The 27,309-nt window shown below is 38.5% G+C and overlaps 1 protein-coding gene across 1 annotated transcript in view; it reads left to right on the top strand.

Moving 5' to 3' along the window:
* The window catches only part of GRID2 (glutamate ionotropic receptor delta type subunit 2), a 1,233,941-nt gene that overhangs the window by 1,072,505 nt on the left and 134,127 nt on the right, over positions 1-27,309 (top strand). The window contains exon 14 of the mRNA XM_075860662.1: positions 8,254-8,420. Within this exon, the coding sequence (XP_075716777.1) occupies positions 8,254-8,420 (167 nt within the window). The remainder of the gene's footprint in view (positions 1-8,253; positions 8,421-27,309) is intronic.

Genomic DNA, 27,309 nt, shown 5'->3' with positions numbered 1-27,309 from the left:
AGCCGTTTCTCCATTGACTTTCACTTTAATTTAGCAGTGTTCGTTTACACGATGCGTACAATTCCGCTGCGGAGCATAGGCTGCGGAGCGGAATTTGGTGTCCGCAGCATGCTCTGTCTGTTGCGGAGCAGTGGCGGACTGGTTGCGGACTCATGGCGGAATTTCTCCATTGACTTCAATGGAGAGTCAAAATTCCGCAATGAAGTCCGCAGATCTTATGTGTGCTGCGGAGCGTATTGTTTTTACTACCATGACATTTCTTCATTCTGGCTGGACCTATGTATTTCTAGGTCTACAGCCAGACTGAGGAAGTCAATGGGGCTCCCGTAATGACGGGAGCGTTGCTAGCAGACGTCTGTAAATAGTCACTGTCCAGGGTGCTGAAAGAGTTACGCGATCGGCAGTAACTGTTTCTGCACCCGGGACAGTGACTACCGATCTCAATATACATGTATCTGTAAAAAAAAATATAAGTTCATACTTACCGAGAACTCCCTGCGTCTGTCTCCAGTCCGGCCTCCCAGGATGACGTTTCAGTGTAAGTGACGGCTGCAGCCAATCACAGGCCAAGCACAGGCTGCAGCGGTCACATGGACTGGAGCGTCATCCAGGGAGGTCGGGCCGGATGCCGAAAGAGGGACGCGTCACCAAGACAACGGGCGGTAAGTATGAATTTCTTTGACTTTCACTAGGGAAAGTGCTGTCCCTTCTCTCTATCCTGCACTGAATAGGGAGAAGAGAAGCACTTTTCCTGCAGTCCGCAGCGGCCAGTCCGCATCAATTTTCTGCACATTTTGTGCAGATCCGCTGCAGAATCTGCAACGCAGATTCTGTGCGGCATTGATGCGGACAGTTGCGGAGGAATTCCGCCATGTGTGGTCATGCCCTTAAGTATCCCAGTGCGTCGTTCATTGTTTAAAGTGTTGATGTTGTATGTCTATCTATACTATGTGATTAATGTGAATTATCTTAACAAGTAATATGTTAATAACGCAGAAATAAATAGTGTAATATACATTACAATAAATGTGATTTATTTTTTTCTGATCCCCTGTGTTACAAAGGAAATTTCCAGGAACAATGTATCTCCTTTCTAAAAAAATGTAATTATTTTTAAAACGTGTGTTGGAAATACGCTAAGCCCAATGCAAAAATCTAATTTTTGTTTACTGTAGGATTTGAATAAAACTTTCACTCTAAATAATAATTAATAAAAACTAATAATTGAAGTGCTTTAATTGTCCTCTTCTATCGAGGTAAATATTCAGTTATTTGACGAAAGAAAATCACATTTATTACAACTTGCATAGAAATTGTATCTGAGCTTTCACAAGCGTTTGAATGGCAAATGTGCCGTTTTATGCAGCAATACTTTAGCCTGTATTGCTGCATACATTGGCAGGCTTTTAGATGGAAATGCAAGAGGCATGTAAATAGCTGTTAAACTGACCATACACATGAGATAAAAATTGTCCAAAATGGACGATTCTATCCATTTCGGCTGACCTTCATTTATAAACTTAACGTGGTACGACTAACATCTGTCAGATGTAAATGACTAGGTTGGAAAATTTCAACCGTGGTTGGCTGAAACTTCATGTGTATGGCATGATCAACTGAATTCAGTAGATCATTTGCCACTTTGCGCTTGCCCCAGGGAGTCAGTTCTTTTTAAATCTGACTCCTAGATCGTCTAGTTTAGTCTCTTCTGTTGCTGGTAGGATTGTTTGTTCATTGCATTGCAGCCGATCATTGTCTTATGTGTATGGCTGGCTTCAGACCGTGAATGACCTCTTCCTGCCCCTCTCCCAGCAGGAAATCCCAGCACAAATTGAAAGACACACTAGCAGGCGAATTAAATCCAGCCAAATTGCTGCATATTATTAAGTGTAATTTTATATCACTTAAACTGTCGTCAGCTGAATCAAATCTGTTAGCAGAAAAGCAGCTGCCCATGTGATTGTTTGACCAATCGTTATCAGTTGCAACTTCCCTATAAACATGCAAATTTGGTTTGACAGTATGTGCATGATATTTCAAAAGGCTGACAGACACTTAGAGCACTGTTTATCTCTGGGGGAAGTCCATGTCAAAACTGACAGGAACCAGCATGAAAAATCTAATCTTGCATGTCTACGACCATATTAACACTTTTATGATGGGAAGGCAAAATTGTCGTTTTGATTAAAGGGTGGCAAGTACACAAAAGGTTAATGTTTTCACCTTGAAAACGGCTGCCACTATATCCTTATACTAAATGTTGTCAGTTTGCTGCTTTCTTTATATACTTATGTTTGTTACTTGTTATACAATACACTATATCTATCTAAAAGATTTGTCATTGTGTATTGTGCACGAGCTGGAAATGTTTGAACATTCCCAGAATGTTAACAAACTCTCCAACAAGTTGGAAACTGCCAGCCAGAATGTATTATTGTAACAAATGAAATAATTTGTGGCGAAGTGGCTTAGAATTAATTTCATAAAGAAGTCAAGGAGCTGCGGATCATAAACTAAGCAAAGTCCTTGACATTGTTAAAGCTCCGAAATGAGCTTAATCAGAGTCAGTCATTCAAAATGAAGAACAAAGACAACAGAGTTTTGATCTTAACCTAAATATAAGCTCTTGACACTGAACAAACTTACAAAGCAGCAAATATCACATGTAATCTTCAAGGAGTACAGAAAATGGATGTAAAGCATCACAACAAAGTTATAATTAAACATTAGAGGAATTTCTAGCTACAAGTCCCAGAAACATTTTTTTTTATATGTTGCCTAGTGTCAAAAGTAACCAAAAATGTACAGTATATCGTATGTAGATCATTTAAATGAAAACAAATTATATTGTTTACTATAAAGAGTGTCTACATTATATATTGGATAGATAAAGACTAGAAGCTATCTACACTTTCTCTTAAAATACAAGCGCCCATACTGCTACTTCACAAGTTGGCCTATCAGGTATGGAGGGCAGCTAAAGAAATATTTTACTACCACTGCCTCCATCCCACAATACCTCTCCGGGAAAACCCTATGTTTTCTCATATCTCTCTACTTACGGATACTATATTTTGGACATCACATGGTGTTGAGGCCTTGGGGGATGTGTACAGTGATGGGACTCTTTGATCAATTACACAAATACAGGAATTATACCACATACCATGCTCATCATTTTACAGATATTTGCAATTAAGACATGCTCTCCGAAGCCAGTTTCTGGGTATATCATGCCTGATGTCTTGACTATCCCTTGATTGAAATCTTTGTAACACACGGCCCTAGGGGCATTATATTAGCATTATATACATATCTTTTGGGACACAAATTAGAATCTACAGAGTTGGCCTCTGAGACTAGATGGAAATCCCTTATTCCAGGTTTGTCGGTGGAGGACTGGGAGGAGGCACTGGCGTCTCCACTTTCTGTATCTCCTGCAATTAACAACTGTATGACTCAATTATACTTTCTGAATTTTTGCTTCCCATAAAATGGGAAGACTCCCACACACTAGATGTCATAGGTGTTCGGAACCACAAGCTGACTTCTGGCACATGGCATGGGAATGCTCATATATGAACTCATTCTGAGAGTATGTAATATCGAAGTTGTCATCTCTTCTGGGGATCCCGGTGCCTTTCACCCATGAGGTTTGTCTTGTGGGTCTACTAGATGATTCGATGTGGTAACATCATACCAGGATCTTCCTTGGGGAATAATTCTATTTTTGCCCGGAAAGCCATTGCAATCAGATGGATGGGCGATAGACCTCCTACCTGTAGCCAATGAATACAATTGATAAACACGACAATTCCATATGAGAGAATGGTATATACTCATAGAGGCTGTCCCTACAAATTCCAGAAAATTTGGGAAATTTGGAATGCTTCCTCTATGGCCCTGTTGCACCCAAGATCACTGAGAGCTGGCCTCTCCTCTGATCTTTAAGATTCTTGAAGTGTCCAGTGTTTGGATGTGGGAGGGGTCCCATTGCTGTACATGACTGTTACTGAGATGTATTGCTGCTTTCGTGTCCCATATACTTAATACTCGAAATGTGATAATATGTTGTTAAGTACGAAACTCACATGTGCGGAAGTTCAGTTTAACTATGTTCAGCTACCTTTATTAGTACAATATGTATTATATATTATTTGCAACATCCTGATTTATGTTGTGCACTTTACAATTAGGTGGGAATGAGTGTTGCCTCCGGTGCGATCGGATGCTCGGTCTCTTATCTTTCCATTGTATTTTATTCAGTATATGTACACATGATGTGATGCCATTGTTTCTTTATTGATACACTAATTGTATTGTGTTTATTGTTCAATAAAAAAAAATTCAAGTACCCAATTAAAGTGACCCCTGGTCTCAACATCATGTTCAGATCGGTATTTAACACAGTGAACTCTACTGAACACCTTGTAATTCAGTTGTGAAAGCAGTTAACCCAAAAATCCTTTTACCCCGATATCCCACTCATAGCAGTCCAGAAAATTGAAAAGTGTTTGGTGGGCTCCCACTAAAAAAAATACCTTATCTGTCCATGTGTCTGTGACATGGAGAAAACATTTTGGTTATTTGTGATTTTCACTCTTTTAACAAAATAGCAGCTGTGAAGTGTAAAGAAAAATCTATTTTTTTACTCCACTGATCCAACAGAACCATTATTTTAGTGCACATGAGTAGCATGTACTTAGCCCAACCCCCACTTTGCAGCCAGCTTAGCAATGGCTTGTGCCAAATAGGTATTGTCTTAATATGTCTTCAAAGCAACCAAAGCTCTGTTTTTACAAAGCTCCAAATCCCCTGAATAGAGTTAAATGGTAAAAGTCTGGCAGCTTGCAGTCACTACTAGAGAACTTAGAAGTGTACACTGCTAGTTCATTGAAATCAATATTAAAGGGTAACTAAACTTTCAAAAAACTTCTGACATGTCATAGTGTCATGGCAGAAAATTTGATCGGTGGGGGTCTGAGCACTGAGACACCCGTCGATCGCTAAAACGAAGCGGCAGAAGCGCTCGGGTGAGTCGATCAGAAACAAAGTATCTCAGCACTCACCTGAGCGCTTCCGACGCTTCGATTTAGCGAATGGTGGGGGTCTCAGTGCTCAGACCCCCACCAATCAAAACCTCTGACATGTGACTATAACATATCAGAAGGTTTTTTTAAAAGTTTAGTTACCCTTTAAGAGAATGCAGTAAGCTCTTATGCTCCCTCTAGTGATGGCTGTATTTCATAATTTAACTCTATGGGGCAGATTTACCAATACTGTCTAAGTTTAAGACAGTATAAACTTAGACAAGGCAGTCAGAAAATTATTACAAATGTATCAAAGTGATGCATGGTGTAGGAAAAAATTTGGCACATCTTGCCAGACATGCTAGAAACTTTTCTCTTCTTTATACCACCGCCTAGTTGGCTTCATTTACGCCAGTTTTTTTGCTGACAATTTTCTTAGCATTTTTTGGCGCACAGTGTCACGCCCCCTTTTCCACTAAACCACGCTCCCTTGTCAAGCGTGTCGAAAAAAGTGTCTAAATTGGTTAATAAATGTGTTTCAATTTATTACAGAATTTCGGCACATTTTGAATAGCAAATCTGCCCTTTTGTTATGCAAGAGGATTTGGAGCTCTGCTTTACAAAAACAGAACTCTGACCGTTATAAAGATATATTAAGAAATGAATCAGCACAGAATGTTGGACCTAAAAATGACATGATGATAAAAGGTGGATATTCATTTTAAAGTTGTTATTTATGGTTCCATATCGTTCTGTGGCTTCTATTCAAAAACAGATGATCAGTAATTAAACGGACAATAAAGTAAAAAATATTTGCTTATTATTTAGAATGGCCATAGTAAAAACTATAATTACATTTTGCACTAAGAGGAGGAAACTTCTGAAATAGCTATGATGAGTAAAAATAATGCTTTTCTGTGTAATCAAAACTTGCACATTTATTTGGTTTCTGCTCCGCTGAACCTGGGGATGTTTTTTTCCTTGACTTTCAAATGCTACAAACAAGAAATTTGGATTTATTTTAGCATTAAAATGTTTAATATGTGCATATTATTAATGGAAGCTCTCTCTCTCTATGACTAACTACCACTGAGAGAGTTTCTTGAGCTGCGGACACAAAGAAAGCAAGTTTAGTTGCAGCTGACTGGCTGGGTGTAATTAATTTACTAGTTGTTTTTTCCTACTGTGAGATGGGTAAAAAAAAAAGCACCATTTAGTGTCCAGACTATGATCAGTTAACATGTCTGTTGTCGAGACTACTCCCTTGTAAATGATAATGTAAAACCTGACAATTTAGTTCCCATAGGAATAGGTTTTTTTTTTACGGTTGAGGGGAAAAGTTTCTGTTTCATTGGCATGTAGAGAGCAAAGGGTTAGTTTAGGTGCAGCTAAATGTAATTTCAGTAACTAGTTGGTGCTTCAGATCATGTTGGGACTTCCTAATGAGAGAAGGGAGAGAGAGCAGCCATGTTGTGTCAGCACTATGACCTATTACTTAGGCTTCATTCACATCTGCGCTAGGGCTCCGTTCCGAAGGAACGTCAGAGCTTTCCATCGGAAAAACAACGGAACCCTTGCACAACTGAGGCAAATGGAAACCATTAGCACCGGATCCGTCACCGTTGAAATCAATGGTGATTGAAACGGAAACATTTGGTTTCCGTTTGTCAGTCAGGGTCCCGTTCCAAAGGAAAGCTCCGAAGGAATGTCGGAACGGGACCCTGGCGCAGATGTGAACGAAGCCATACACTGGTAAATTATAAAGCAACATCTAATGACTTTGCATGGGGCATACCATTGTTCCCATTGTTTCCATACGTACATGAAAGAGGAAGGTGACACTAAGTATCTCCACTTGATAAACAGCAGGTTGTGAAATAACTTTTGTGTCATGTCTACGTCCTCCCTTTATCTGGTGATGTCCCCTGTAGTCCGCCATTATGGTTTATTCGTAGCAGTGTGTGTAAAGGCCACTAGTGAAGTTAAGGAGAGGGACGTGGCGATACAGCCGCGTCCAATAGAACATTCTGTGGTAGTACCGAAGGAAGAGGGAAAAAGGTAATAAATAGTGAGTATGTGACACCATCTTAGTTGAAGCAGGCAGTTGTGTATGAAAGACTCTGGGATCACAGTTTCTCTACTCCTCTGCTTGTTCTCAGTAGATAATTGAGGTAAAAATTCCTGTGGGAGTAAAGGCTGTGTGAGTGGAATATCATAAATATCCAGATGGTACTCCTGATGTTGAAGATTACCCAATGGTACTCTGATCGGAAGTGAACGAAAGTGCGCTTCTTAATAAATTTGGGGCACTGTTCTTCAGTGCAATAAAGTTTAAGACTGACATGTAAAACTCTTAGCAAATTCTCCCCAATGGTTTTCTGAAAATGATCTGGAGTATTGAATAATTAGATGGTGTTCAAGACTGATTGTCATATTAGTTACAAGTTGTAATATTTACTGGCTGGGCACATATTGATGGAGGCCATTCAGTAAAGACCTTGGCCTGTATCACATCAAGAACAAGTGCATGAACTGTAGCCGCATGTAACCTATAGGTGAAGGGAACATATGTATGGGTCGCCTAACTTGTTAAGTGCACAACTGGCACCCACAAAAGGTAGTTGCTAGCCACCGCTTGGACCCATGGAAGCATGGGCCAACACATCAAGGATCAGCGATGCGGCCAATGCTCTGAGGAGCAAGACATCTGCCTATGGATGTACTGTGCGATAGTGACTGGCTGCCACTGTGACCCACAGAGGCGCTCAGAGAGTGTTGGACACCCAACCAAAGTGTGGATCCTTGGTTTGACATGGAGTCATGTGGTCATAATTCCCAGTCTTAGGATATTATTTAGCCAGAAAGTGTGCACATAACTTAATAGAACGTGTGGAAAAACGACTGTGTTATGTCTGTCATACAGCCTACATATTCAATGCATCAAGTTTTTTTTTAGATTTGAGGCAGACAGTTTTTGGGGTTACAGTTTACTTAATGCCAAATTGGAGAGGTAATGTAAAGTACAAAAAGGAATGTCTTCAAGGGGATGGTCCCCTTTACACTGTTGTCTAATAGATTTTTTCGATTGTGGTCCAGGCTTATACAGCTTATTATAATTATGTTCCCATATTCTCAAAAAGCAATGTTTACATTCTGTTGTAAATATTTTAACTAGTACACAAATTTGGCATTCTCTTACATTTTATATTGTCTTTTTTCATAGGTGAAACATGGAAATTATGCATTTGTTTGGGATGCAGCAGTTCTGGAATATGTGGCTATAAATGATCAAGACTGTACCTTTTACACAGTAGCAAACACAATTGCAGACAGAGGCTATGGAATAGCATTGCAACATGGCAGCCCTTATAGAGATATTTTCTCACAAAGGTAAGTTTGTATAATATTCACAGTGGAAGAAAATGGAAGGATAACAATTGTGATTTTTCCCATTTGCGCATTCACACATCTTAAAAGAGTGCAGAGGTGTTGAACTTAAACCAGGGCAGGAAACAATTCAGAAATTCATTTTTTATTTTATTTTTATGCTTTCTTTTTTAGTTTTTATTAGTTACTGGAACAAAATGTGGAGTATTGACACAATATTATCTAACTTTGTGCTTTTTGCTTCCAATGGTTGATATTACGTTTTATGAGCTTGCATGCTGGTGAGTTGGGCCACGTTCAAACGTGGCAACATTTTTCCGCTGCAAATGTTGGTCAGATTCTGGGCAATTACGCAACGAATCTACACCAACATTTGCATATTTGACAGGTAATTCAGACGTTATCACAGCGGACTTGCCACAGATTTCAGTTTTTGCATTGCAAAAGCTGAAATCCGCAGTGAAACTCCGCTGCTTCTCCGCAACATAATGTGCATGCTGCGGAGGAAAATTCTGCACCGCAGCCTAATTTCCGCACAGTTATTTTCCGCAACGTCTGAACTAAGTTTCCTAAAAATGTATAGAAACCAATGTAAAAAACGGCTGCTGCAGAATTCCACTGCGGACTGTCCGCAGCAGAATTCAACAGCAATTCCGCCAAGTCTGAACATTATATGTTGTCTTCGCCGGGTAATTATAGACCAGTAAGCTTAACATCCATCATGGGGAAAATGTTTGAGGGGCTATTGAGGGACTATATACAGGATTATGTGACAAAAAATAGTATTATAAGTGACAGCCAGCACGGTTTTACTAAGGACAGAAGTTGTCAAACTAACCTAATCTGTTTTTATGAAGAGGTAAGCAGAAGCCTAGACAGAGGGGCCGCTGTGGATATAGTGTTTTTGGACTTTGCAAAGGCATTTGACACTGTCCCCCATAGACGCCTAATGGGTAAATTAAGGACTATAGGTTTAGAAAATATAGTTTGTAATTGGATTGAGAATTGGCTCAAGGACCGTATCCAGAGAGTTGTGGTCAATGATTCCTACTCTGAATGGTCCCCGGTAATAAGTGGTGTACCCCAGGGTTCAGTGCTGGGACCACTATTATTCAACTTATTTATTAATGATATAGAGGATGGGATTAATAGCACTATTTCTATTTTTGCAGATGACACCAAGCTATGTAATATAGTTCAGTCTATGGAAGATGTTCGTGAATTGCAGGCAGATTTAAACAAACTAAGTGTTTGGGCGTCCACTTGGCAGATGAAGTTTAATGTAGATAAATGCATCTGGGTACCAACAACCTGCATGCATCATATGTCCTAGGGGGAGCTACACTGGCGGATTCACTTGTTGAGAAGGATCTGGGTGTACTTGTAAATCATAAACTAAATAACAGCATGCAGTGTCAATCCGCTGCTTCAAAGGCCAGCAGGATATTGTCGTGTATTAAAAGAGGCATGGACTCACGGGACAGGGATGTAATATTGCCACTTTACAAAGCATTAGTGAGGCCTCATCTAGAATATGCAGTTCAGTTCTGGGCTCCAGTTCATAGAAAGGATGCCCTGGAGTTGGAAAAAATACAAAGAAGAGCAACGAAGCTAATTAGGGGCATGGAGAATTTAAGTTATGAGGAAAGATTAAAAGAATTAAACCTATTTAGCCTTGAAAAAAGACGACTAAGGGGGGACATGATTAACTTATATAAATATATAAATGGCACATACAAAAAATATGGTGAAATCCTGTTCCTTGTAAAACCCCCTCTAAAAACAAGGGGGCACTCCCTCCATCTGGAGAAAAAAAGGTTCAAGCTGCAGAGGCGACAAGGCTTCTTTACAGTGAGAACTGTGAATCTATGGAATAGCCTACCGCAGGAGCTGGTCACAGCAGGGACAGTAGATGGCTTCAAAAAAGGCTTAGATAATTTCCTAGAACAAAAAAGTATTAGCTCCTATGTGTAGAAATGTTTCCTTCCCTTTTCCCGTCCCTTGGTTGAACTTGATGGACATGTGTATTTTTTCAGCCGTACTAACTATGGTACAGTCCAATTAAAAGTTTTAAATTGCTCTCTAGAAAAGTGTGAAATTTTGTGACACTCTTGTCAATGAAAACCAGCAGCAGTGCTTATATAAGTTTATGCTGTACTGAAATGTATTGCATTGTTAGACATAGAGGAATTCTAACTACAAAATGCTGTTCTAAATCCAGGCATCATGACTTTCACATGAAGTGATTAACACATTCTCTTTCTCTTTTTCTCTGATAAACAAGGATGAGTGGTTTCTAAGGAAACTGCTAACCGCTGCTTCAGAAGTCTTCCCTCATTTAACAGTAACAAAACGCGTTTCAGGTTTACACCTTAGCTTCATCATTACAATAATTTTTTTACCAAATTAAACAACAATGAAAGCTATTGTATATATAGACATTTTATTTGTACTATAATTACCAAGAGATGAGAAGGCCCCGTTACCATATACTCTGCGATTCTGCATAGTTTGTTTCCGGTGTGGTACAGAAAAGCAAAAGGGAAACTAAATGCCAGAAGTGACCCCATGCTTTCCTATAGGAGTAGTTCTGGCATTAGTTGCATCCTTTTTAACCCCGGATGCCTACCTTTGCTGGACAGAACAACGTTGCATGCATCGACTATGTGCAAAATAATTTTAAGGAAAATATTTTAAGCCAAATGTTCAGATTTTGATTCAGATTCAGTATGTCTGCTTAGCCCTTCTTATCATCATAAATCCTTTACATGGTTTTTTGAATGTTTGTAAAGGTTTGTTCACATGTGTCCAGCGATCCGGCTTTGTTTCTCTATGACGTGAAACCCGGAGGGAAGCTGATGCCAGAACTGATCCCATGGTTTTCTATGTGATCAGTTGGGGCATCTGGTGCATCGTTTTTGCACTAGACAAGTCCAGAAGCCGGATCAAAAAATGTTGACTGCAGAATTTCTCCATAGGGCACATTGAGAGGTCTGGCGCTGTGCCCCATGGGGACTGGGGATGCCAGGTGTGATGTATTCAGCTTGTGGCATCTGACCCTTCTATCTGTGGTGGCTTGTGGCTCTGCAGCATATGGGAGATGATTGTGATCATGCAGATAAGAGCACAGAACAAACACTTATCCCCAAAATAGAAATATTAATAGTAGTGGATGCTTGGAATTAATTTTCACAATGTAGTGAAGTCTGCAGTAATTGAATGTAATGAAAAAGTGAAAAACAAAAATGAATATAAATAAAATATTTAACAACGGATTATAAATGATAAAAACATTCCACCATCACTGCTCTATACTGCTCTACTGATAGCTGGAGATGCGTTTGCAGGCTGGATTGAAGCAGCATGCGCTGAGCATTAACAGTGGGTAGGTAGGGTAGATCAGCAAACAATTTTCAGCAGAACATAAAAAAAAAATGAATGGGTTTTCCAAACAAGAACCTTTATTATCCATCTGCAGAATAGGTGAAAAATGTATTTGCTGGGAACCAAAACTATCAATAGAATAGAGTAGCGGCCAAGCATACATGCTGCGACTCCATTTAAGGTCTTTGGAACTGATGGAGACAGCCAAGCAGTGGGGCTCCCAACAATCATTTATTTATCATCAATAAATAAATATATATTTTTTGGAATATTGTTCTTTAAAAATGCTCTAAAAATGTTCTTTAAAAATAATGATAGTTTAAACTGATGTTAACTGAAAACAGCTGACGATTTTAGGCTTCGTTTACATCTGCGTTGTTGCATTCCGTTGTTCTGCTCTGTCAGAGGAGCAGAATAACCGAATTACAGAGGAAACTATTCCATTGATTGTCGGACACTGCCGGCGGCCGACAGTACCCACTTTATTGGTTTCCCTTCGGCTTTCCGTCGAGGTATCCTGGATTTTACTGGAAACAATAGCGCAGCATGCTGTGCTATTGTCTCCGGTAATCTCAGACAGATCTGCAACGGAGGCCCCTAACGGAGCCTCAGGCACAGATGTGAACGAACCCGTATAGTAGTACATGATAAAAAAAAAAGCCTGATGACAATTCATGTATTTTTGCATCAGCTGTGGCATCAGTTGTGATCAGTTTAGGCAAAAAAGTAAGATCAAATAAAATTAGCAAGATGCAACAGATATATGTGAAGATAAAGTTGTTCAGGTCAGCAAACCATCCCTATATCATCACTCTACCACCACTATCATTTCCTTACTGTGCAATCCTTTACTTGCTTTAGGCTATGTTCACATCTGCGTTTGATGCTCTATTATGAGCCTCTGTCACAGATTCCATCAACAATGGCAGAAAAAAATAGTGCAGCCTGTCTAGTAAACAGAGACTTACACTAGACATAATGGGACCTATATTCATAGAATTCTACTGTTGCATTTTTTAATCATAAAACATTATATGAAATGGATTTGGGATTATCCAGTTATTCTTTTTTTTTTTTTTTTTTCGGCTTTACACTTACTGGTCTTCAATATACAAAAACAGAATATAAAACAACTGTGATTTAGAAAAAAAATAGCAGTGGTGTATCAAACATGGGATAATGCCACATATAGATTACATTTTGATTGTGCAAGAAGGCGCATCAAGAATTAATCAAGCTAAAATACATGAATTAATGAAATCATTCTCTCATCAGTTTTGATTTGAAAGTTTTCAGGGTAATAAGAAAAGTTATAATTTGAGATTCCCTCGACTCCTAATGAAGGGAATCTCCATGATTTTATATATATATATATATATATATATATATATATATATATATACAGTGAAGGAAATAAGTATTTGATCCCTTGCTGATTTTGTAAGCTTGCCCACTGTCAAAGTCATGAACAGTCTAGAATTTTTAGGCTAGGTTAATTTTACCAGTGAGAGATAGATATATAAAAAAAAAGAAAATCACATAGTCAAAATTATATATATTTATTTGCATTGTGCACAGAGAAATAAGTATTTGATCCCCTACCAACCATTAAGAGTTCAGCCTCCTCCAGACCAGTTACACGCTCCAAATCAACTTGGTGCCTGCATTAAAGACAGCTGTCTTACATGGTCACCTGTATAAAAGACTCCTGTCCACAGACTCAATTAATCAATCTGACTCTAACCTCTACAACATGGGCAAGACCAAAGAGCTTTCTAAGGATGTCAGGGACAAGATCATAGACCTGCACAAGGCTGGAATGGGCTACAAAACCATAAGTAAGATGCTGGGTGAGAAGGAGACAACTGTTGGTGCAATAGTAAGAAAATGGAAGACATACAAAATGACTGTCAATCGACATCGATCTGGGGCTCCATGCAAAATCTCACCTCGTGGGGTATCCTTGATCCTGAGGAAGGTGAGAGCTCAGTCGAAAACTACATGGTGGGAACTTGTTAATGATCTCAAGGCAGCTGGGACCACAGTCACCAAGAAAACCATTGGTAACACATTACGCCGTAATGGATTAAAATCCTGCAGTGCCCGCAAGGTCCCCCTGCTCAAGAAGGCACATGTACAGGCCCATCTGAAGTTTGCAAATGAAGATCTGGATGATTCTGAGAGTGAATGGGAGAAGGTGCTGTGGTCAGATTAGACTAAAATTTAGCTCTTTGGCATTATTTCAACTCGCCATGTTTGGAGGAAGAGAAATGCTGCCTATGACCCAAAGAACACCGTCCCCACTGTCAAGCATGGAGGTGGAAACATTATGTTTTGGGGGTGTTTCTCTGCTAAGGGCACAGGACTACTTCACCGCATCAATGGGAGAATGGATGGAGCCATGTACCGTCAAATCCTGAGTGAGAACCTCCTTCCCTCCACCAGGACAGTAAAAATGGCTCGTGGCTGGGTCTTCCAGCACGACAATGACCCGAAACATACAGCCAAGGCAACAAAGGAGTGGCTCAAAAAGAAGCACATTAAGGTCATGGAGTGGCCTAGCCAGTCTCCAGACCTTAATCCCATCAAAAACTTAAGGAGGGAGCTGAAGATCCGAGTTGCCAAGCAACAGCCTCAAAATCTTAATGATTTACAGATGATCTGCAAAAGAGGAGTGGGCCAAAATTCCATCTAACATGTGTGCAAACCACATAATCAACTACAAAAAAACGTCTGACTGCTGTGCTTGCCAACAAGGGTTTTGCCACCAAGTATTAAGTCTTGTTTGCCAAAGGGATCAAATACTTATTTCTCTGTGCACAATGCAAATAAATATATATAATTTTGACTATGTGATTTTCTTTTTTTTTTTTTTTATATATAATCTATCTCTCACTGGTAAAATTAACCTAGCCTAAAAATTCTAGACTGTTCATGTCTTTGACAGTGGGCAAACTTACAAAATCAGCAAGGGATCAAATACTTATTTCCTTCACTGTATATATATAAAAAAAAAAAGAATATTATCTTTTTTTGCCAGGACAATAAACAACATAGAGAGGATAGATTATTATTTTGGGAAACTGCAAAATCAGTAATGAGAGGTTAAATATTGTCATATGTATCAGGTACCAAAAAGCAAAATGCTAGCCAGTTAATAAAAATCAGTCAAGAATGTAATGAAGCATTTCTTTGTTATAAAAATACTCCCATAGTAGCAAATAAAATTGTATGGCAAAATGTAAGAGCTATATGAAAACCTGCTGGAGAAAGTAGAAAATTCACATCGATCTATGCAAGAAAGTAACTTATATAGACAAGGTAAAAAAAATCAGGGAGAATATTGGCTAACCAGGATAAAGTGTGAAATAGGAACAAACATATTTGGGAAGATTTAAGAATGCATTTTGGTGCAATTTAGCACATTTTATTTTAGATCAGATGTTTGCACCTCTCTAGACACTGTAAAAAAGTTCAGAAAAAGGGGTGAGGCTTACCAGAAATGGAGTGTGTCTTAAATTGTGCCAAATTGTATAAGGTGAATGGTATAACGAGGATTAAAGTGTCTAGTAAGTATAGCTGGATGCACCAAATTTATCATACAGCATAAATCACTAATGATAAGCATTCTCTAATTATTATGGATTTATTATTATGGATTTTTTTTTGTATAATTGATTCCAAAACTATAAGAAATTAAAAAAACAATAATCTAGCCCAGGTAATTTTTAGTTTTTGTTTTTACCCTCCCTACCTTCTGAGAGCCATACATTTTTACATTTTTACATCAATGGAGTGGTGCTTTTTTTTGTGGGACGAGTTGTAGTTTTTATTGGCACCGTTTAAGTACCATATAATGTACTAGAAACCTGAAAAAAAAATTGTGGGGTGGAATTGGAAAGAAACTGTGATTCCTTCATTGTTTTTTGTGATTCGTTTTTATGGCTTTCACCGTACGGTAAAAACAACAACGTTTTATTATGCGGGTCAATATTATTTTTTTGGACGTTACTAAAAGCCTTAATTAACTATTTTAACAAAACATTTTTAGTCCTTCTAGGGGACTGGAACAAGCGATTGTTAGATCACTGGTACAACACACTGCAATACTTCTTCAAAGGCTCCTTTTAAATTCTTGCCTTTATTAGGTCCCCAAGCTTCTATAAGAACACTGTAAGGCTATGTTCACACGGGGTCTTTTGCCGAGTTTATTGACGCGGAAACCGCGTCGCAAAACTCGGCAGAAACTCCCCGAGAACGCCTCCCATTGATTTCAATGGGAGGCGTCGGCGTCTTTTTCCCGCGAGCAGTAAAACTGCCTCGCGGGAAAAAGAAGCGACATGCCCTATCTTCGGGCGCTTCCGCCTCCGACCTCCCATTGACATCAATGGGAGGCAGGAGAAAGCGTGTTTTCTGCCCGCGGCGCTCAATGGCCGCGGGCGAAAAACGGCGCGATCATTGCTATTCACACGGAGTATTTTGGGGGAGGAATATCTGCCTCAAAATTCCGTTTGGAGCTTTGAGGCAGATATTCCTCCCCCAAAATACTCCGTGTGAACATAGCCTAAGGCTATGTTCACAAGGAGTTTTTTTGCAGGCGGAATTTCTGCCTCAAAATTCCGTTTGGAAGTTTGAGGCAGATTTTTCTCTCCCTGCATGCCGATTTTCGCATTGAGCGCCGCGGGCATAAAATGCAGCGAAATATGTTTACTCTGCCTCCCATTGCAGTCAATGGGTGGTCAGAGGCATAAACGCCCATAGATAGGGCATGTCGCTTCTTTTTCCCGCCAGACGGTTTTACCAGTCGCGGGAAAAAGACGCCTCCGCCTCCCATTGAAATCAATGGGAGGCATTTTCGGGTAATTTTTGACAAGTTTTTTGGCGCGGTTTCCGCGTAAAAAAACTAGTCAAAAAACTCTGTGTGAACATAGCCTTATAGAGATATTTTTTCAGGAGATAGCAAATCTGGTCAATAGAATTGTCGTCCTAAATGTCTGTAATAACTACTGGTTGTGCATCCGGCATTCTGACTATACTGAATGTGGGAAGATAGAGAAATGTTATTATAATAACGAAAGTCTACATTTGATATTACTGGCAGTTAAGAAGAAAAGGATAACCCATTGGATTTTATCAGTACATCCCACATATGCTCATTTGGTTAATAGTTTGAGAAAAATTTAATGAATTCAAAACATGATTGAATTTATAGATGATTAAAAAAAAACAAAGGCAGAAAGAAGTTGTATAGGAGGTGGATGAGACTGATTCAGTCGAAGCGATAAGAACTCACTTTTGACCTTTTGGCCTCTGGCTGGTCCTGATAGGCTTCCTGTCATAGTGACAGGAAGTCACTGCGTCATTCCCGATGCACACTGTCGGGCATACTTTTTTTTTTACTTTTTTACTTTGGCCCTGATCGCTATTCTAATACACTGCACTACATGCGTAGTGCAGTGTATTAGAGCTGTCAGCTACTCACTGACAGCAAGCATAGTGGGTCCTGACTTTGTCAGGAACCACTAGGATTCCGTAGATGGCAAAGCCGGACGCCATTATTAGGTGTCCGGTTGCCATAGCCACCATCGCTGCCTGCTATCATGTAGCGTGCCGTCAATGGTGGTTTAACCCCTAAAAAGCCGCGATCGCTGTTGAACGCGGCTTTTAAGGGGTTAATCAGTGGGGACACAGCGATCGGTCCCCGCTATAGGAGCTGCGGTAACTGCTGTACGATACAGCAGCTGTCACAGCTCCTGCTTGTGTCGGGAAGACGGCCGAAATTGCCGTTACTCCCGTGACGTACTATTCCGTCATGGAGCGCAAACGATACAGCTACCATGAGCTAATAGTACGTCCGAAGGGGTTAAATTGCGAAAATGCTACTATTTTTGCAAATTTTCTCTAAAATTTTACGTTTTTAACAAATAAATGTTGAATTTATGGACCAAATAATTTCACTAAAATAAAGTACAATATGTCACGAGAAAACAATCTCAGAAACGCTTGGATAGGTAAAAGCATACCGAAGTTCTTACCACATAAAGTGACACATGTCAGATTTAAAAAAATAGTCTGTGTCCACAAGGCCAAAACAGGCTGCGTCCGAATGGGGTTAAAAAATATTTAAAAAAACAGTGGTGCTACCTATAGCAACAAAAGAGGCTGGCTACAGTTCCCTGTTGCTTTGGCATTAACATATTTGGATACCTGTTATTTGGACAATGTATAGATGAAGCCGGCACTTGGAGTAGTGATATGCGTAAGGCTCCTTACTCCCAAGTGGTGATGTATTGTTCCTACTTATTTTTTATTCTGGGGCACTGTGGGTACGTATATTTATTATATTTCTTATGGAATTATTTATTGTTATTTCTACTGTGTTTTTCCTGGTGCTGTTTTTTTGCACATATTTTTGACTGTTGGCTTCATAGCATAGTTAGGCTTTGAATTTTCTGTTTATAATACTGGAATGGCTATGGGGAGGTTTCCTCTTATTATGATGCACCAAGAACTATGTATGTTTTTGAATGTTTTTAAACAGTTTGGTCTTTTTTAAAGATTTTCTTTGATATGACACCCTAGAGGTTGGGTGTCTTCTTACACAATGCTTACCTTTTTCTGTTTTGAGTTTCTCATTGTCGCATATTTTTTTCGTATGATAGTGTTATGTAGGCACTATATAATACAGTTATGTGGGCAAAGTATGACAGTGTTATGTGGGTACTTTACAATAGTTATTTGGGCAGAGTATGGTAGTGTTATTTAAGCAATGTAAAATACAGTTTTTTGGACAGTATATGGTACTGTGGAGACTGTATAACAAAGTTATTTAGGCAATGTAGGGAATTGTTAGCTAGGCAATGAGATGTCCTAGCCACTGTGAAAGACTGTCCATTCTAGATGATGTTTGAATACAGAATCTTGGAAAAAAGTATAATGGTTCTAATTTTAGGTGCAATATTTTTGTTTTGTTATCACCACCAGTGCTACATTGTTGTTTTTTTAAAGAGGACCTGTCCGCTATAAATTTGTAAGATGAATAACAGAGAAACGGCACAACATAGAGTTCTAAGAATTTTTTTTCTAGAATTGTTATTTTATGGGCAATACAAGTATCTACTATAACAGATGTGTCAGATAGGTGACAGGTCCTCTTTAATGGATGATTACTTCAATATATAAATACTACCGGTGTGTAACAACAGCCCTTAAAGAGCATAATGCTAACAATCAAACATTTATGGACACCTTACTATCTCTCATTTAAAAAATCTTTATACCTCTCTATAATGAAATAAGTAGAGCCAAGTACAACACTAAATATTCAATGTACTGCATGTCATTAAGGATACTGTTGCTATAACAAATATGTATGCACCTAACACCTCCTAAAAGCCAAGTGTAACAATAGATAACAGCACATGCTCAATTTTCCAGAGATTTTCACCTGATGGATTGTATCTAGTTCTTGTTGGAATGCTTTTATTATTAACTTAGAGCTTATACATTTAGAACCATTTAAATGCTATTATAAATAATTGCTTCCCTGTGTTAGGCTGACAATAACTCATGCAGTAGGTAAATATTCTTTACAAATATACAATGTTATTATAGACTCTGCAGAAGACATTATTCATATAATAGACAGTAATAATAATAGTTTGTTGTGTAGGAACGAAGCTATTTAGTCATTTTCTGCTCAACTACAGGAGTTATTAGATAGTGTCATTCCAATGGCAGTGACATTGAATAGGTGAACCATTAATTATGTTGGCCATGTCTCTTTATCTCTCCGTGCGGTAGAATACACAAAATTGATTGCAGGGTCTATTTGTGTCTTATATATTTTGTGCCCAGCACGGTATATATCACTGGATCATATGTAGCATTACATCATTGTAGATTCATGAAAAATGAAAAAAACTCCTAGGCATAAAGTATCAAGGACTTGATCATACCTTGCAGGGAAGATGTATTAGCTGATGTGTTTGATTACTGATGAGGAATAGAAGTAGGATGATAATGCAGTATTACTCTCTAAAATAACAAAATAAAAAAATAAAAATCTGGTGTTCAAGATCTACAGTTTTTAGTGAGGAAGTTTCTGAAAATCATATTTAACCATTTGTGAGTTACCTGGGTCCAAATGTAGGTAACAGATGCTGGGTGACAACCAAAAATGTCAGCCATTACAGTCTATGTCCCTACATTTTCCCCAGTCCATGAATGCATTGCTGTGTAATGTGACTCTGCAATATACTGTAGTATTTCAAAGTCTGTAGAAAAGCAAAGTGAAAATGTCTTAAACAGCATCTGTAACCAAAATGTCGTTTTTTTTCCCTATGCTTTTGGAACAATTACTATGGAATTATATGATAAATATATTCCGCATTATGTGGCTGGGATTTTCTTTGAATTACTTATCTGCTGCTCTCCTGAATTGTATCTATATATCTTCACAAAATAGCTTGTTATGAATATCCATTAGGGGTTCCACCCTTGTCCAGTCCTCTAAGAACACATGATCTAACAACTGAACAGTCATTTATGTGACTTTACATACTCTTCTTAGCTACACTGAATCTGATTGGTCAGAGCCTTCAGACTCATTCAGATACAAGCCAACAGTTTAGACTCATTTACTTCATAGAGAAAGTTATTGGAATATGGCATAAAGAGACACTAAAAAAGTTAAATATGTCACTTATCTGAATTTCCACAAGGGAACATACCATAAACGAATACTTAAAAGTTGCATAATATAGCACACACTATAATTTGCAACTTTTTAAACCTCACTACCTTCCAAAAATTGGGAGAAAAGTGGGTGGGGTTTCATTGGAGATTTTTCATCACTTACTCCAGTAATTGACGTAAGTTATGGCACAGATCTAAGTCTGCTCATAGCAGGCACGGATTACAATTTCTAGTGCACCGGCAGCCAAATATGCATCAATATATTAAGCGTTTTAATAAATTTGGCGCATTGTACATGCCAGTATTAGTCAATTCCCCCGTTATGTCTATGCGTCCATAATATGTATCAGTATGTACAGCCTGCTGCCATACAGACTCAATGGTTGTCATTTGTTTATTTAAAATAACTTAATAGAATACAAAAAAAAAAATACACAAACTTCTATATGTATATTTTTATTTTAGGACAATATTAATATTTACATTTATAGTAAACATATGGTATAATTTATAATTTTTTACATGCTCTGTGTTGTTTTATCTGCAAAATATTTATTTTGCTTCTATTTTTGCTTTTTCTAATATTCCAACGTTCACAAATCTCTATAGGTCTATTCATTTTTTTTCGAACAAAAGTAGATACTTGTATTTTTATTTTAAACATTTTACCATCAGTCTCGGAATCACTGTCAATTTCCGTGCTGTAAATAGCAGCTGCCGTTTTTACTTTTCCTTTTTTTTTTTCAAATATCAGTAGTTTGTAGTTTCCTTGCCAGGAACCCCCCACAGATCAGGAGAATCTACAACCACCCACACTGCAATAACTTCTTATTTTGATAGTGATAATTGGACATATTGCAAATTCCTACAGCACCGGCGTTCTTTCGTCGGGTGAATTCATATATCCATATGTTGTAACTGTTTGCAAAGAGGAGTAAAAACACAAATTGATCAAGCATTGGGATTAGGATAAAAACAAAAAAAATATTTAAAAAGAAAGAATATATACATACCGATTAATAACAGGTGCATGCAGTCATACAATCCCCATAGACAAACAGTAGTTAAGAATGGGTTTCAATATGGTACTGTAATAGTATACCACCTACAGTTTAAGGGTATGTTTACACGACTTATATTCGTCCATTTTTCGGCCGTAAGCGCTCTTTTCCCATGGGCCTTTTTTTTATGCGGTCGTTTTGAAAAACGGTCACGTTAAAAAACGTCCGTGAAAAATAAGTGCATGTCACTTCTTGAGCCGTTTTTGGAGCAGTTTTTCATTGACTCTATAGAAAAAAGCAACAAAAACGGCCGTAAAAAACGCTGTGAAAAACACTAGTTGATTAAAAAACAACTGAATATCAGGAGCTGTTTTCCTTTGAAAACAGCCACGTATTTTCGGACGTTTTTTGCTAAGCATGTGAACATACCCTTAGTCTTTTGTCAAATTTCTGCCTTGATTGAGCTACTTCAGTGAATGGTGAGTGCTGTTATTCTGAAGTGTGACGGTGAAACCAATAAGAACGGTGTCTATAAAAACTGCATTTAAATACAGACAGTCTTTGCCGTAATGGTGCAACAATCTGTAGTATTACGGCTGTTTTATGTAAATATACCCTAAGTAATTAAGAAGAACAAGACACATAAAGGTAGGGCACACTAACCTTAACCTAGTAGTAGTGTGTACAAATTGTCTGTAGAGTACCAATGTATTCCAAAAGCTACACAACACGGAGCTTTACGGACTGGGTCTAGCCAGCTGAGCCGCTGTCCACAAGCCAAACATGACTATGTATAATGCAAAACATAGGCTCGGGTAGTGTAAAACACATCTGGATTCCGTTGCACTTTGAAGGAATTCTCTAGAGTAATAAAACACACTTCTTTATTTGACTTTGAGATAAACAAAATCTAGTTTTGTCAGATGTCAAAAAAATTCCAAAATTAGTGGTTTGTACTATTTGTAAAGTGTGGTGGTTGAGTAGTAATAGCCTAAGGTTTTGTTTTTAATTATTTGAGCTACTGTATGTCCCTTAAAGTGGCATACATGGTAGATGCATATTTCTTGCAAAGCACTGAGGGGGCTAAGTCCATGCCAGATACCTTTGGTTGCAGCTTATCTCCCAGCTGGTTTTAGGATCGGGCATATTAAAATGAATAAAGCCAATCCTTCTTTCCCTTGACGTATGCATCGGGAGATTGGTTTATTTACACAGATTTCTGCCCAACTCTAATACGTGTAAGATCAATCTGAGCTGGCCGATTACACACGCAGAACTAGTTCTTGTCTACTCTAAAATGACACCTTCCTCCTCCATGTAATAGAGTTGTCTTTCAGATGCTGTTTACATGCTACAATCATGGAGATTGTGGAAATTTGCAGATAAAGGCATTGGCATGACAGTTTTAAGCAGGTCGGATCAGATCCCCTGTGCCAAAAAAAAATAACATCCATAAAAAATGGTTTGCCAAGGTCAGGGCTGGCCTTAGTTTGGTTGGTACCTCGTGCAGTACCTTCCATTGATGTCCAAGCCACTGCCATTATAATGTACTTTGTAGTGCCAAAAAATAGAATCTTACAGTGCCCATATAACATTGCCCAACCATTAAACTATGAAATGTAGCTGTAAAAGATTATAAAATATATGCCACCCTTGTGCTCAACACTAACTAAACAGCTACCTTGTAATAAATCCAATATAGGCAATAATAGTTATTCTGGCGCAACACTAAACATACACACAAACTTACAATACCCCATCCACAAATAATATTCAATAACAAATAGATTCACCCATTAGTTTTGCTAATTTGTATCTACAGTAGCCATAATGTCCTGACCATAGTGAAAGGAATCACATGGTTATTCAGAGCTAGAGACTGGACTTCTATTAGTATATATAATATATATTATATATATTATATATATACTATATATAATATACATTATATATATATATATATATATATATATATATATATATATATATATATATATATATATATATATATATATATATATATAGAGTGAAGGAAATAAGTATTTGATCCCTTGCTGATTTTGTAAGTTTGCCCACTGTCAAAGTCATGAACAGTCTAGAATTTTTAGGCTAGGTTAATTTTACCAGTGAGAGATAGATTATATATAAAAAAAAAAAAAGAAAATCACATAATCAAAATTATATATATTTATTTGCATTGTGCACAAAGAAATAAGTATTTGATCCCCTACCAACCATTAAGAGTTCAGCCTCCTCCAGACCAGTTACACGCTCCAAATCAACTTGGTGCCTGCATTAAAGACAGCTGTCTTAAATGGTCACCTGTATAAAAGACTCCTGTCCACAGACTCAATTAATCAGTCTGACTCTAACCTCTACAACATGGGCAAGACCAAAGAGCTTTCTAAGGATGTCAGGGACAAGATCATAGACCTGCACAAGGCTGGAATGGGCTACAAAACCATAAGTAAGACGCTGAGTGAGAAGGAGACAACTGTTGGTGCAACAGTAAGAAAATGGAAGTCATACAAAATGACTGTCAATCGACATCAATCTGGGGCTCCATGCAAAATCTCACCTCGTGGGGTATCCTTGATCCTGAGGAAGGTGAGAGCTCAGGCGAAAACTACACGGGGGTAACTTGTTAATGATCTCAAGGCAGCTGGGACCACAGTCACCAAGAAAACCATTGGTAACATATTACGCCATAATGGATTAAAATCCTGCAGTGCCCGCAAGGTCCCCCTGCTCAAGAAGGCACATGTACAGGCCCATCTGAAGTTTGCAAATGAACATCTGGATGATTCTGAGAGTGATTGGGAGAAGGTGCTGTTGTCAGATGAGACTAAAATTGAGCTCTTGGGCATTAACTCAACTCGCCGTGTTTGGAGGAAGAGAAATGCTGCCTATGACCCAAAGAACACCGTCCCCACTATCAAGCATGGAGGTGGAAACATTATGTTTTGGGGGTGTTTCCCTGCTAAGGGCACAGGACTACTTCACCGCATCAATGGGAGAATGGATGGAGCCATGTACCGTCAAATTCTGAGTGACAACCTCCTTCCCTCCTCCAGGACATTAAAAATGGCTCGTGGCTGGGTCTTCCAGCACGACAATGACCCAAAAGTAACAGCCAAGGTAACAAAGGAGTGGCTCAAAAAGAAGCACATTAAGGTCATGGAGTGGCCTAGCCAGTCTCCAGACCTTAATCCCATCGAAAACTTATGGAGGGAGCTGAAGATCCGAGTTGCCAAGCGACAGCCTCGAAATGTTAATGATTTACAGATGATCTGCAAAGAGGAGTGGGCCAAAATTCCACCTAACATGTGTGCAAACCTCATCATCAACTACAAAAAACGTCTGACTGCTGTGCTTGCCAGCAAGGGTTTTGCCACCAAGTATTAAGTCTTGTTTGCCAAAGGGATCAAATACTTATTTCTCTGTGCATAATGCAAATAAATATATATAATTTTGACAATGTGATTTTCTTTTTTTTTTAATATATATAATCTATCTCTCACTGGTAAAATTAACCTAGCCTAAAAATTCTAGACTGTTCAGGTCTTTGACAGTGGGCAAACTTACAAAATCAGCAAGGGATCAAATACTTATTTCCTTCACTGTATACATATATATTAATATATGTATATATAATATATGTTATGTTTGTATAATTGCCTTTCGTAACAATACTTGAATATGCAGTTAATGCCAGAGCACTACATGGGTTCTAACCAATGCACCTGCTTTTAATGAAACTAATGCAAATAATTTGAATGACTGTACAGCATATTAAAATGAAAATTCTATTGAATTCCTGTTGCAGGTATGGAATTATTTTTCTATAAATATATCAATGGTTAGGAAGGTACTTCAGGATAATGGGACATAACATTTCTTTGTGTTTCTCCTTAGTTTTCTATTGGAAGAATAACAATGTAAATCATATATGTGCAACCAAAAATCACTCTTGATAGTATTTAAAATAATCGGGGCCTGCTATTCAGGCTACTAAAGAAAAAACAACATTTTGAGATTGCTAACAATGTTACTGTACGTCCTGCTGAGTCAGTTTCATTGTAAAGACAGTTTACGATGCACATATAAGGAATATCATGGAATGCCAAAGATGAATGATCGCTGCCAAGATTAACATTTTGGTCTAACAGGGCTCTTGTGACAAATAAGTCAATAGTTACAGAAATAAGACACCAGCTACAAGTACAAAACAATGTACTTAAAACTGGATTTGTGGTTAAATAAGTGCATATATAATTATGTATAATTTATATGTGTTGAAAAAAAAACATCAAGCAAATAATTCAAGGATTCTTTTCAGATTTTTACTTTTCCTTCTGATTACTCCTATTTCATTTTCGGACTGGGGTTCCTTGGGCCACCAAAGAAAATATTCTGAAATGACCTAAAATCGTGCCACCCACTTTGAATACAGAACATTTTCACGTCCACTTTTAATTGCATCGTAAACTTTGGATCATTGTACACATAAGACATATCATCAATAAGGTCAAATAGGCTATTTGTTAATCAAACATAAGAAATTGACCCTTGTAGAAAGTGATTGGCTCTAAAGTTAACTCCAAATGGGGCTGTTTTCTGCTGGACCTTTGGGACCCTGTTGATTTAAGAACCCTGTATTGTGCCAGAGCCAGGGCCCACCATATCATCCACTGGTACTCTGGTGGGCTAATCCGACCATGTTCTTTTAGTAGTAGATAAGCACTGTTCTTAAGGTACAACATAGCAATGTTGTCCATTGTAATTAGTCCACAAAATTTTGGTTAAAAATAAGTTGCTAAAAAGGGAACAAACTGTTTATAGTTTTATGAACTTATACAAAGTGCTTCTCTTGGGAACCCCACAAAAAATGGTTTTAGACACGGATTGTGACACTTTTTCTTTAGATCAGTGATAAATCATCTATAAGACTCTGTACACACCTGCGTCATAGTCTGCATTAGGGCCTCCGTTGCAGATTCCATCATTTTTGCTGTACAAAATAGCACAGAATGCAGCACTATTTTGTCCGGCAAAATGACATAAACCATGCGACGGATCCAACCCCTTTAGTTTATTTGGTTTGTTTTGCTCCTTTGACAGAGGGGAACAGCGCAACATTTATGCATAGGATATGAGTGCAGCTCCCTCCATTCTGTTCTATGGGAGTTAATAAGCGCTGCTCGGTTTTTCCTTAACTTCCATTAAATAGAATGGAAATAGATGCGCACAAGCATAGCCACCTCTCCACATAGTCCCCGCCCGGAATCGACGGCCTGCAACCGCCTCACCTGTGCGGATGGGGGTCGAGTGCTTTCCGTTCTTGATATATGTGTGGAGCCCATAGCTGACGCCTGCGTCTATCAGACATGTATGGAATATCCTGTGGATATGCCATATATGTCTGAGATGGGAATAGCCCTTTAAACCTCCTAAACTACGAAACATTAACTAAAAAGTGATAGCACACTGAAATCAGAGAATCTGTCAAATCTTTATGCTGCCCTCAGAGAGAGCAACAATTTTATGTGACAAATCCTCTTTAATGTTGTGATATCAGGGGGGGACAGGTGGGAGGCCATGGGGGAGACAGTAGTTATGCAGGGGGAAACATAAAAAAAATCCTTGCACTGAAGCTCCTGCTTTTACACATCAGAGCCACTCCCCAAGATGCAGTTCTGGCTGCTGCTTCTAGATCCTGCAGGCTCTTAGATTTTTCCACCGCCGCGGCATGCCTGGGCAAAGTCCCTGTCTCCTCTTTACACGTTGCACCCATGTCACCTGCGTAGACA

Source organism: Rhinoderma darwinii, chromosome 1 (assembly GCF_050947455.1).
Source record: "Rhinoderma darwinii isolate aRhiDar2 chromosome 1, aRhiDar2.hap1, whole genome shotgun sequence".
Lineage (NCBI taxonomy): Eukaryota > Metazoa > Chordata > Amphibia > Anura > Rhinodermatidae > Rhinoderma > Rhinoderma darwinii.
Note: the sequence above shows the minus strand (reverse complement) of the source record. Positions and strands in the feature narration are given on the sequence as shown.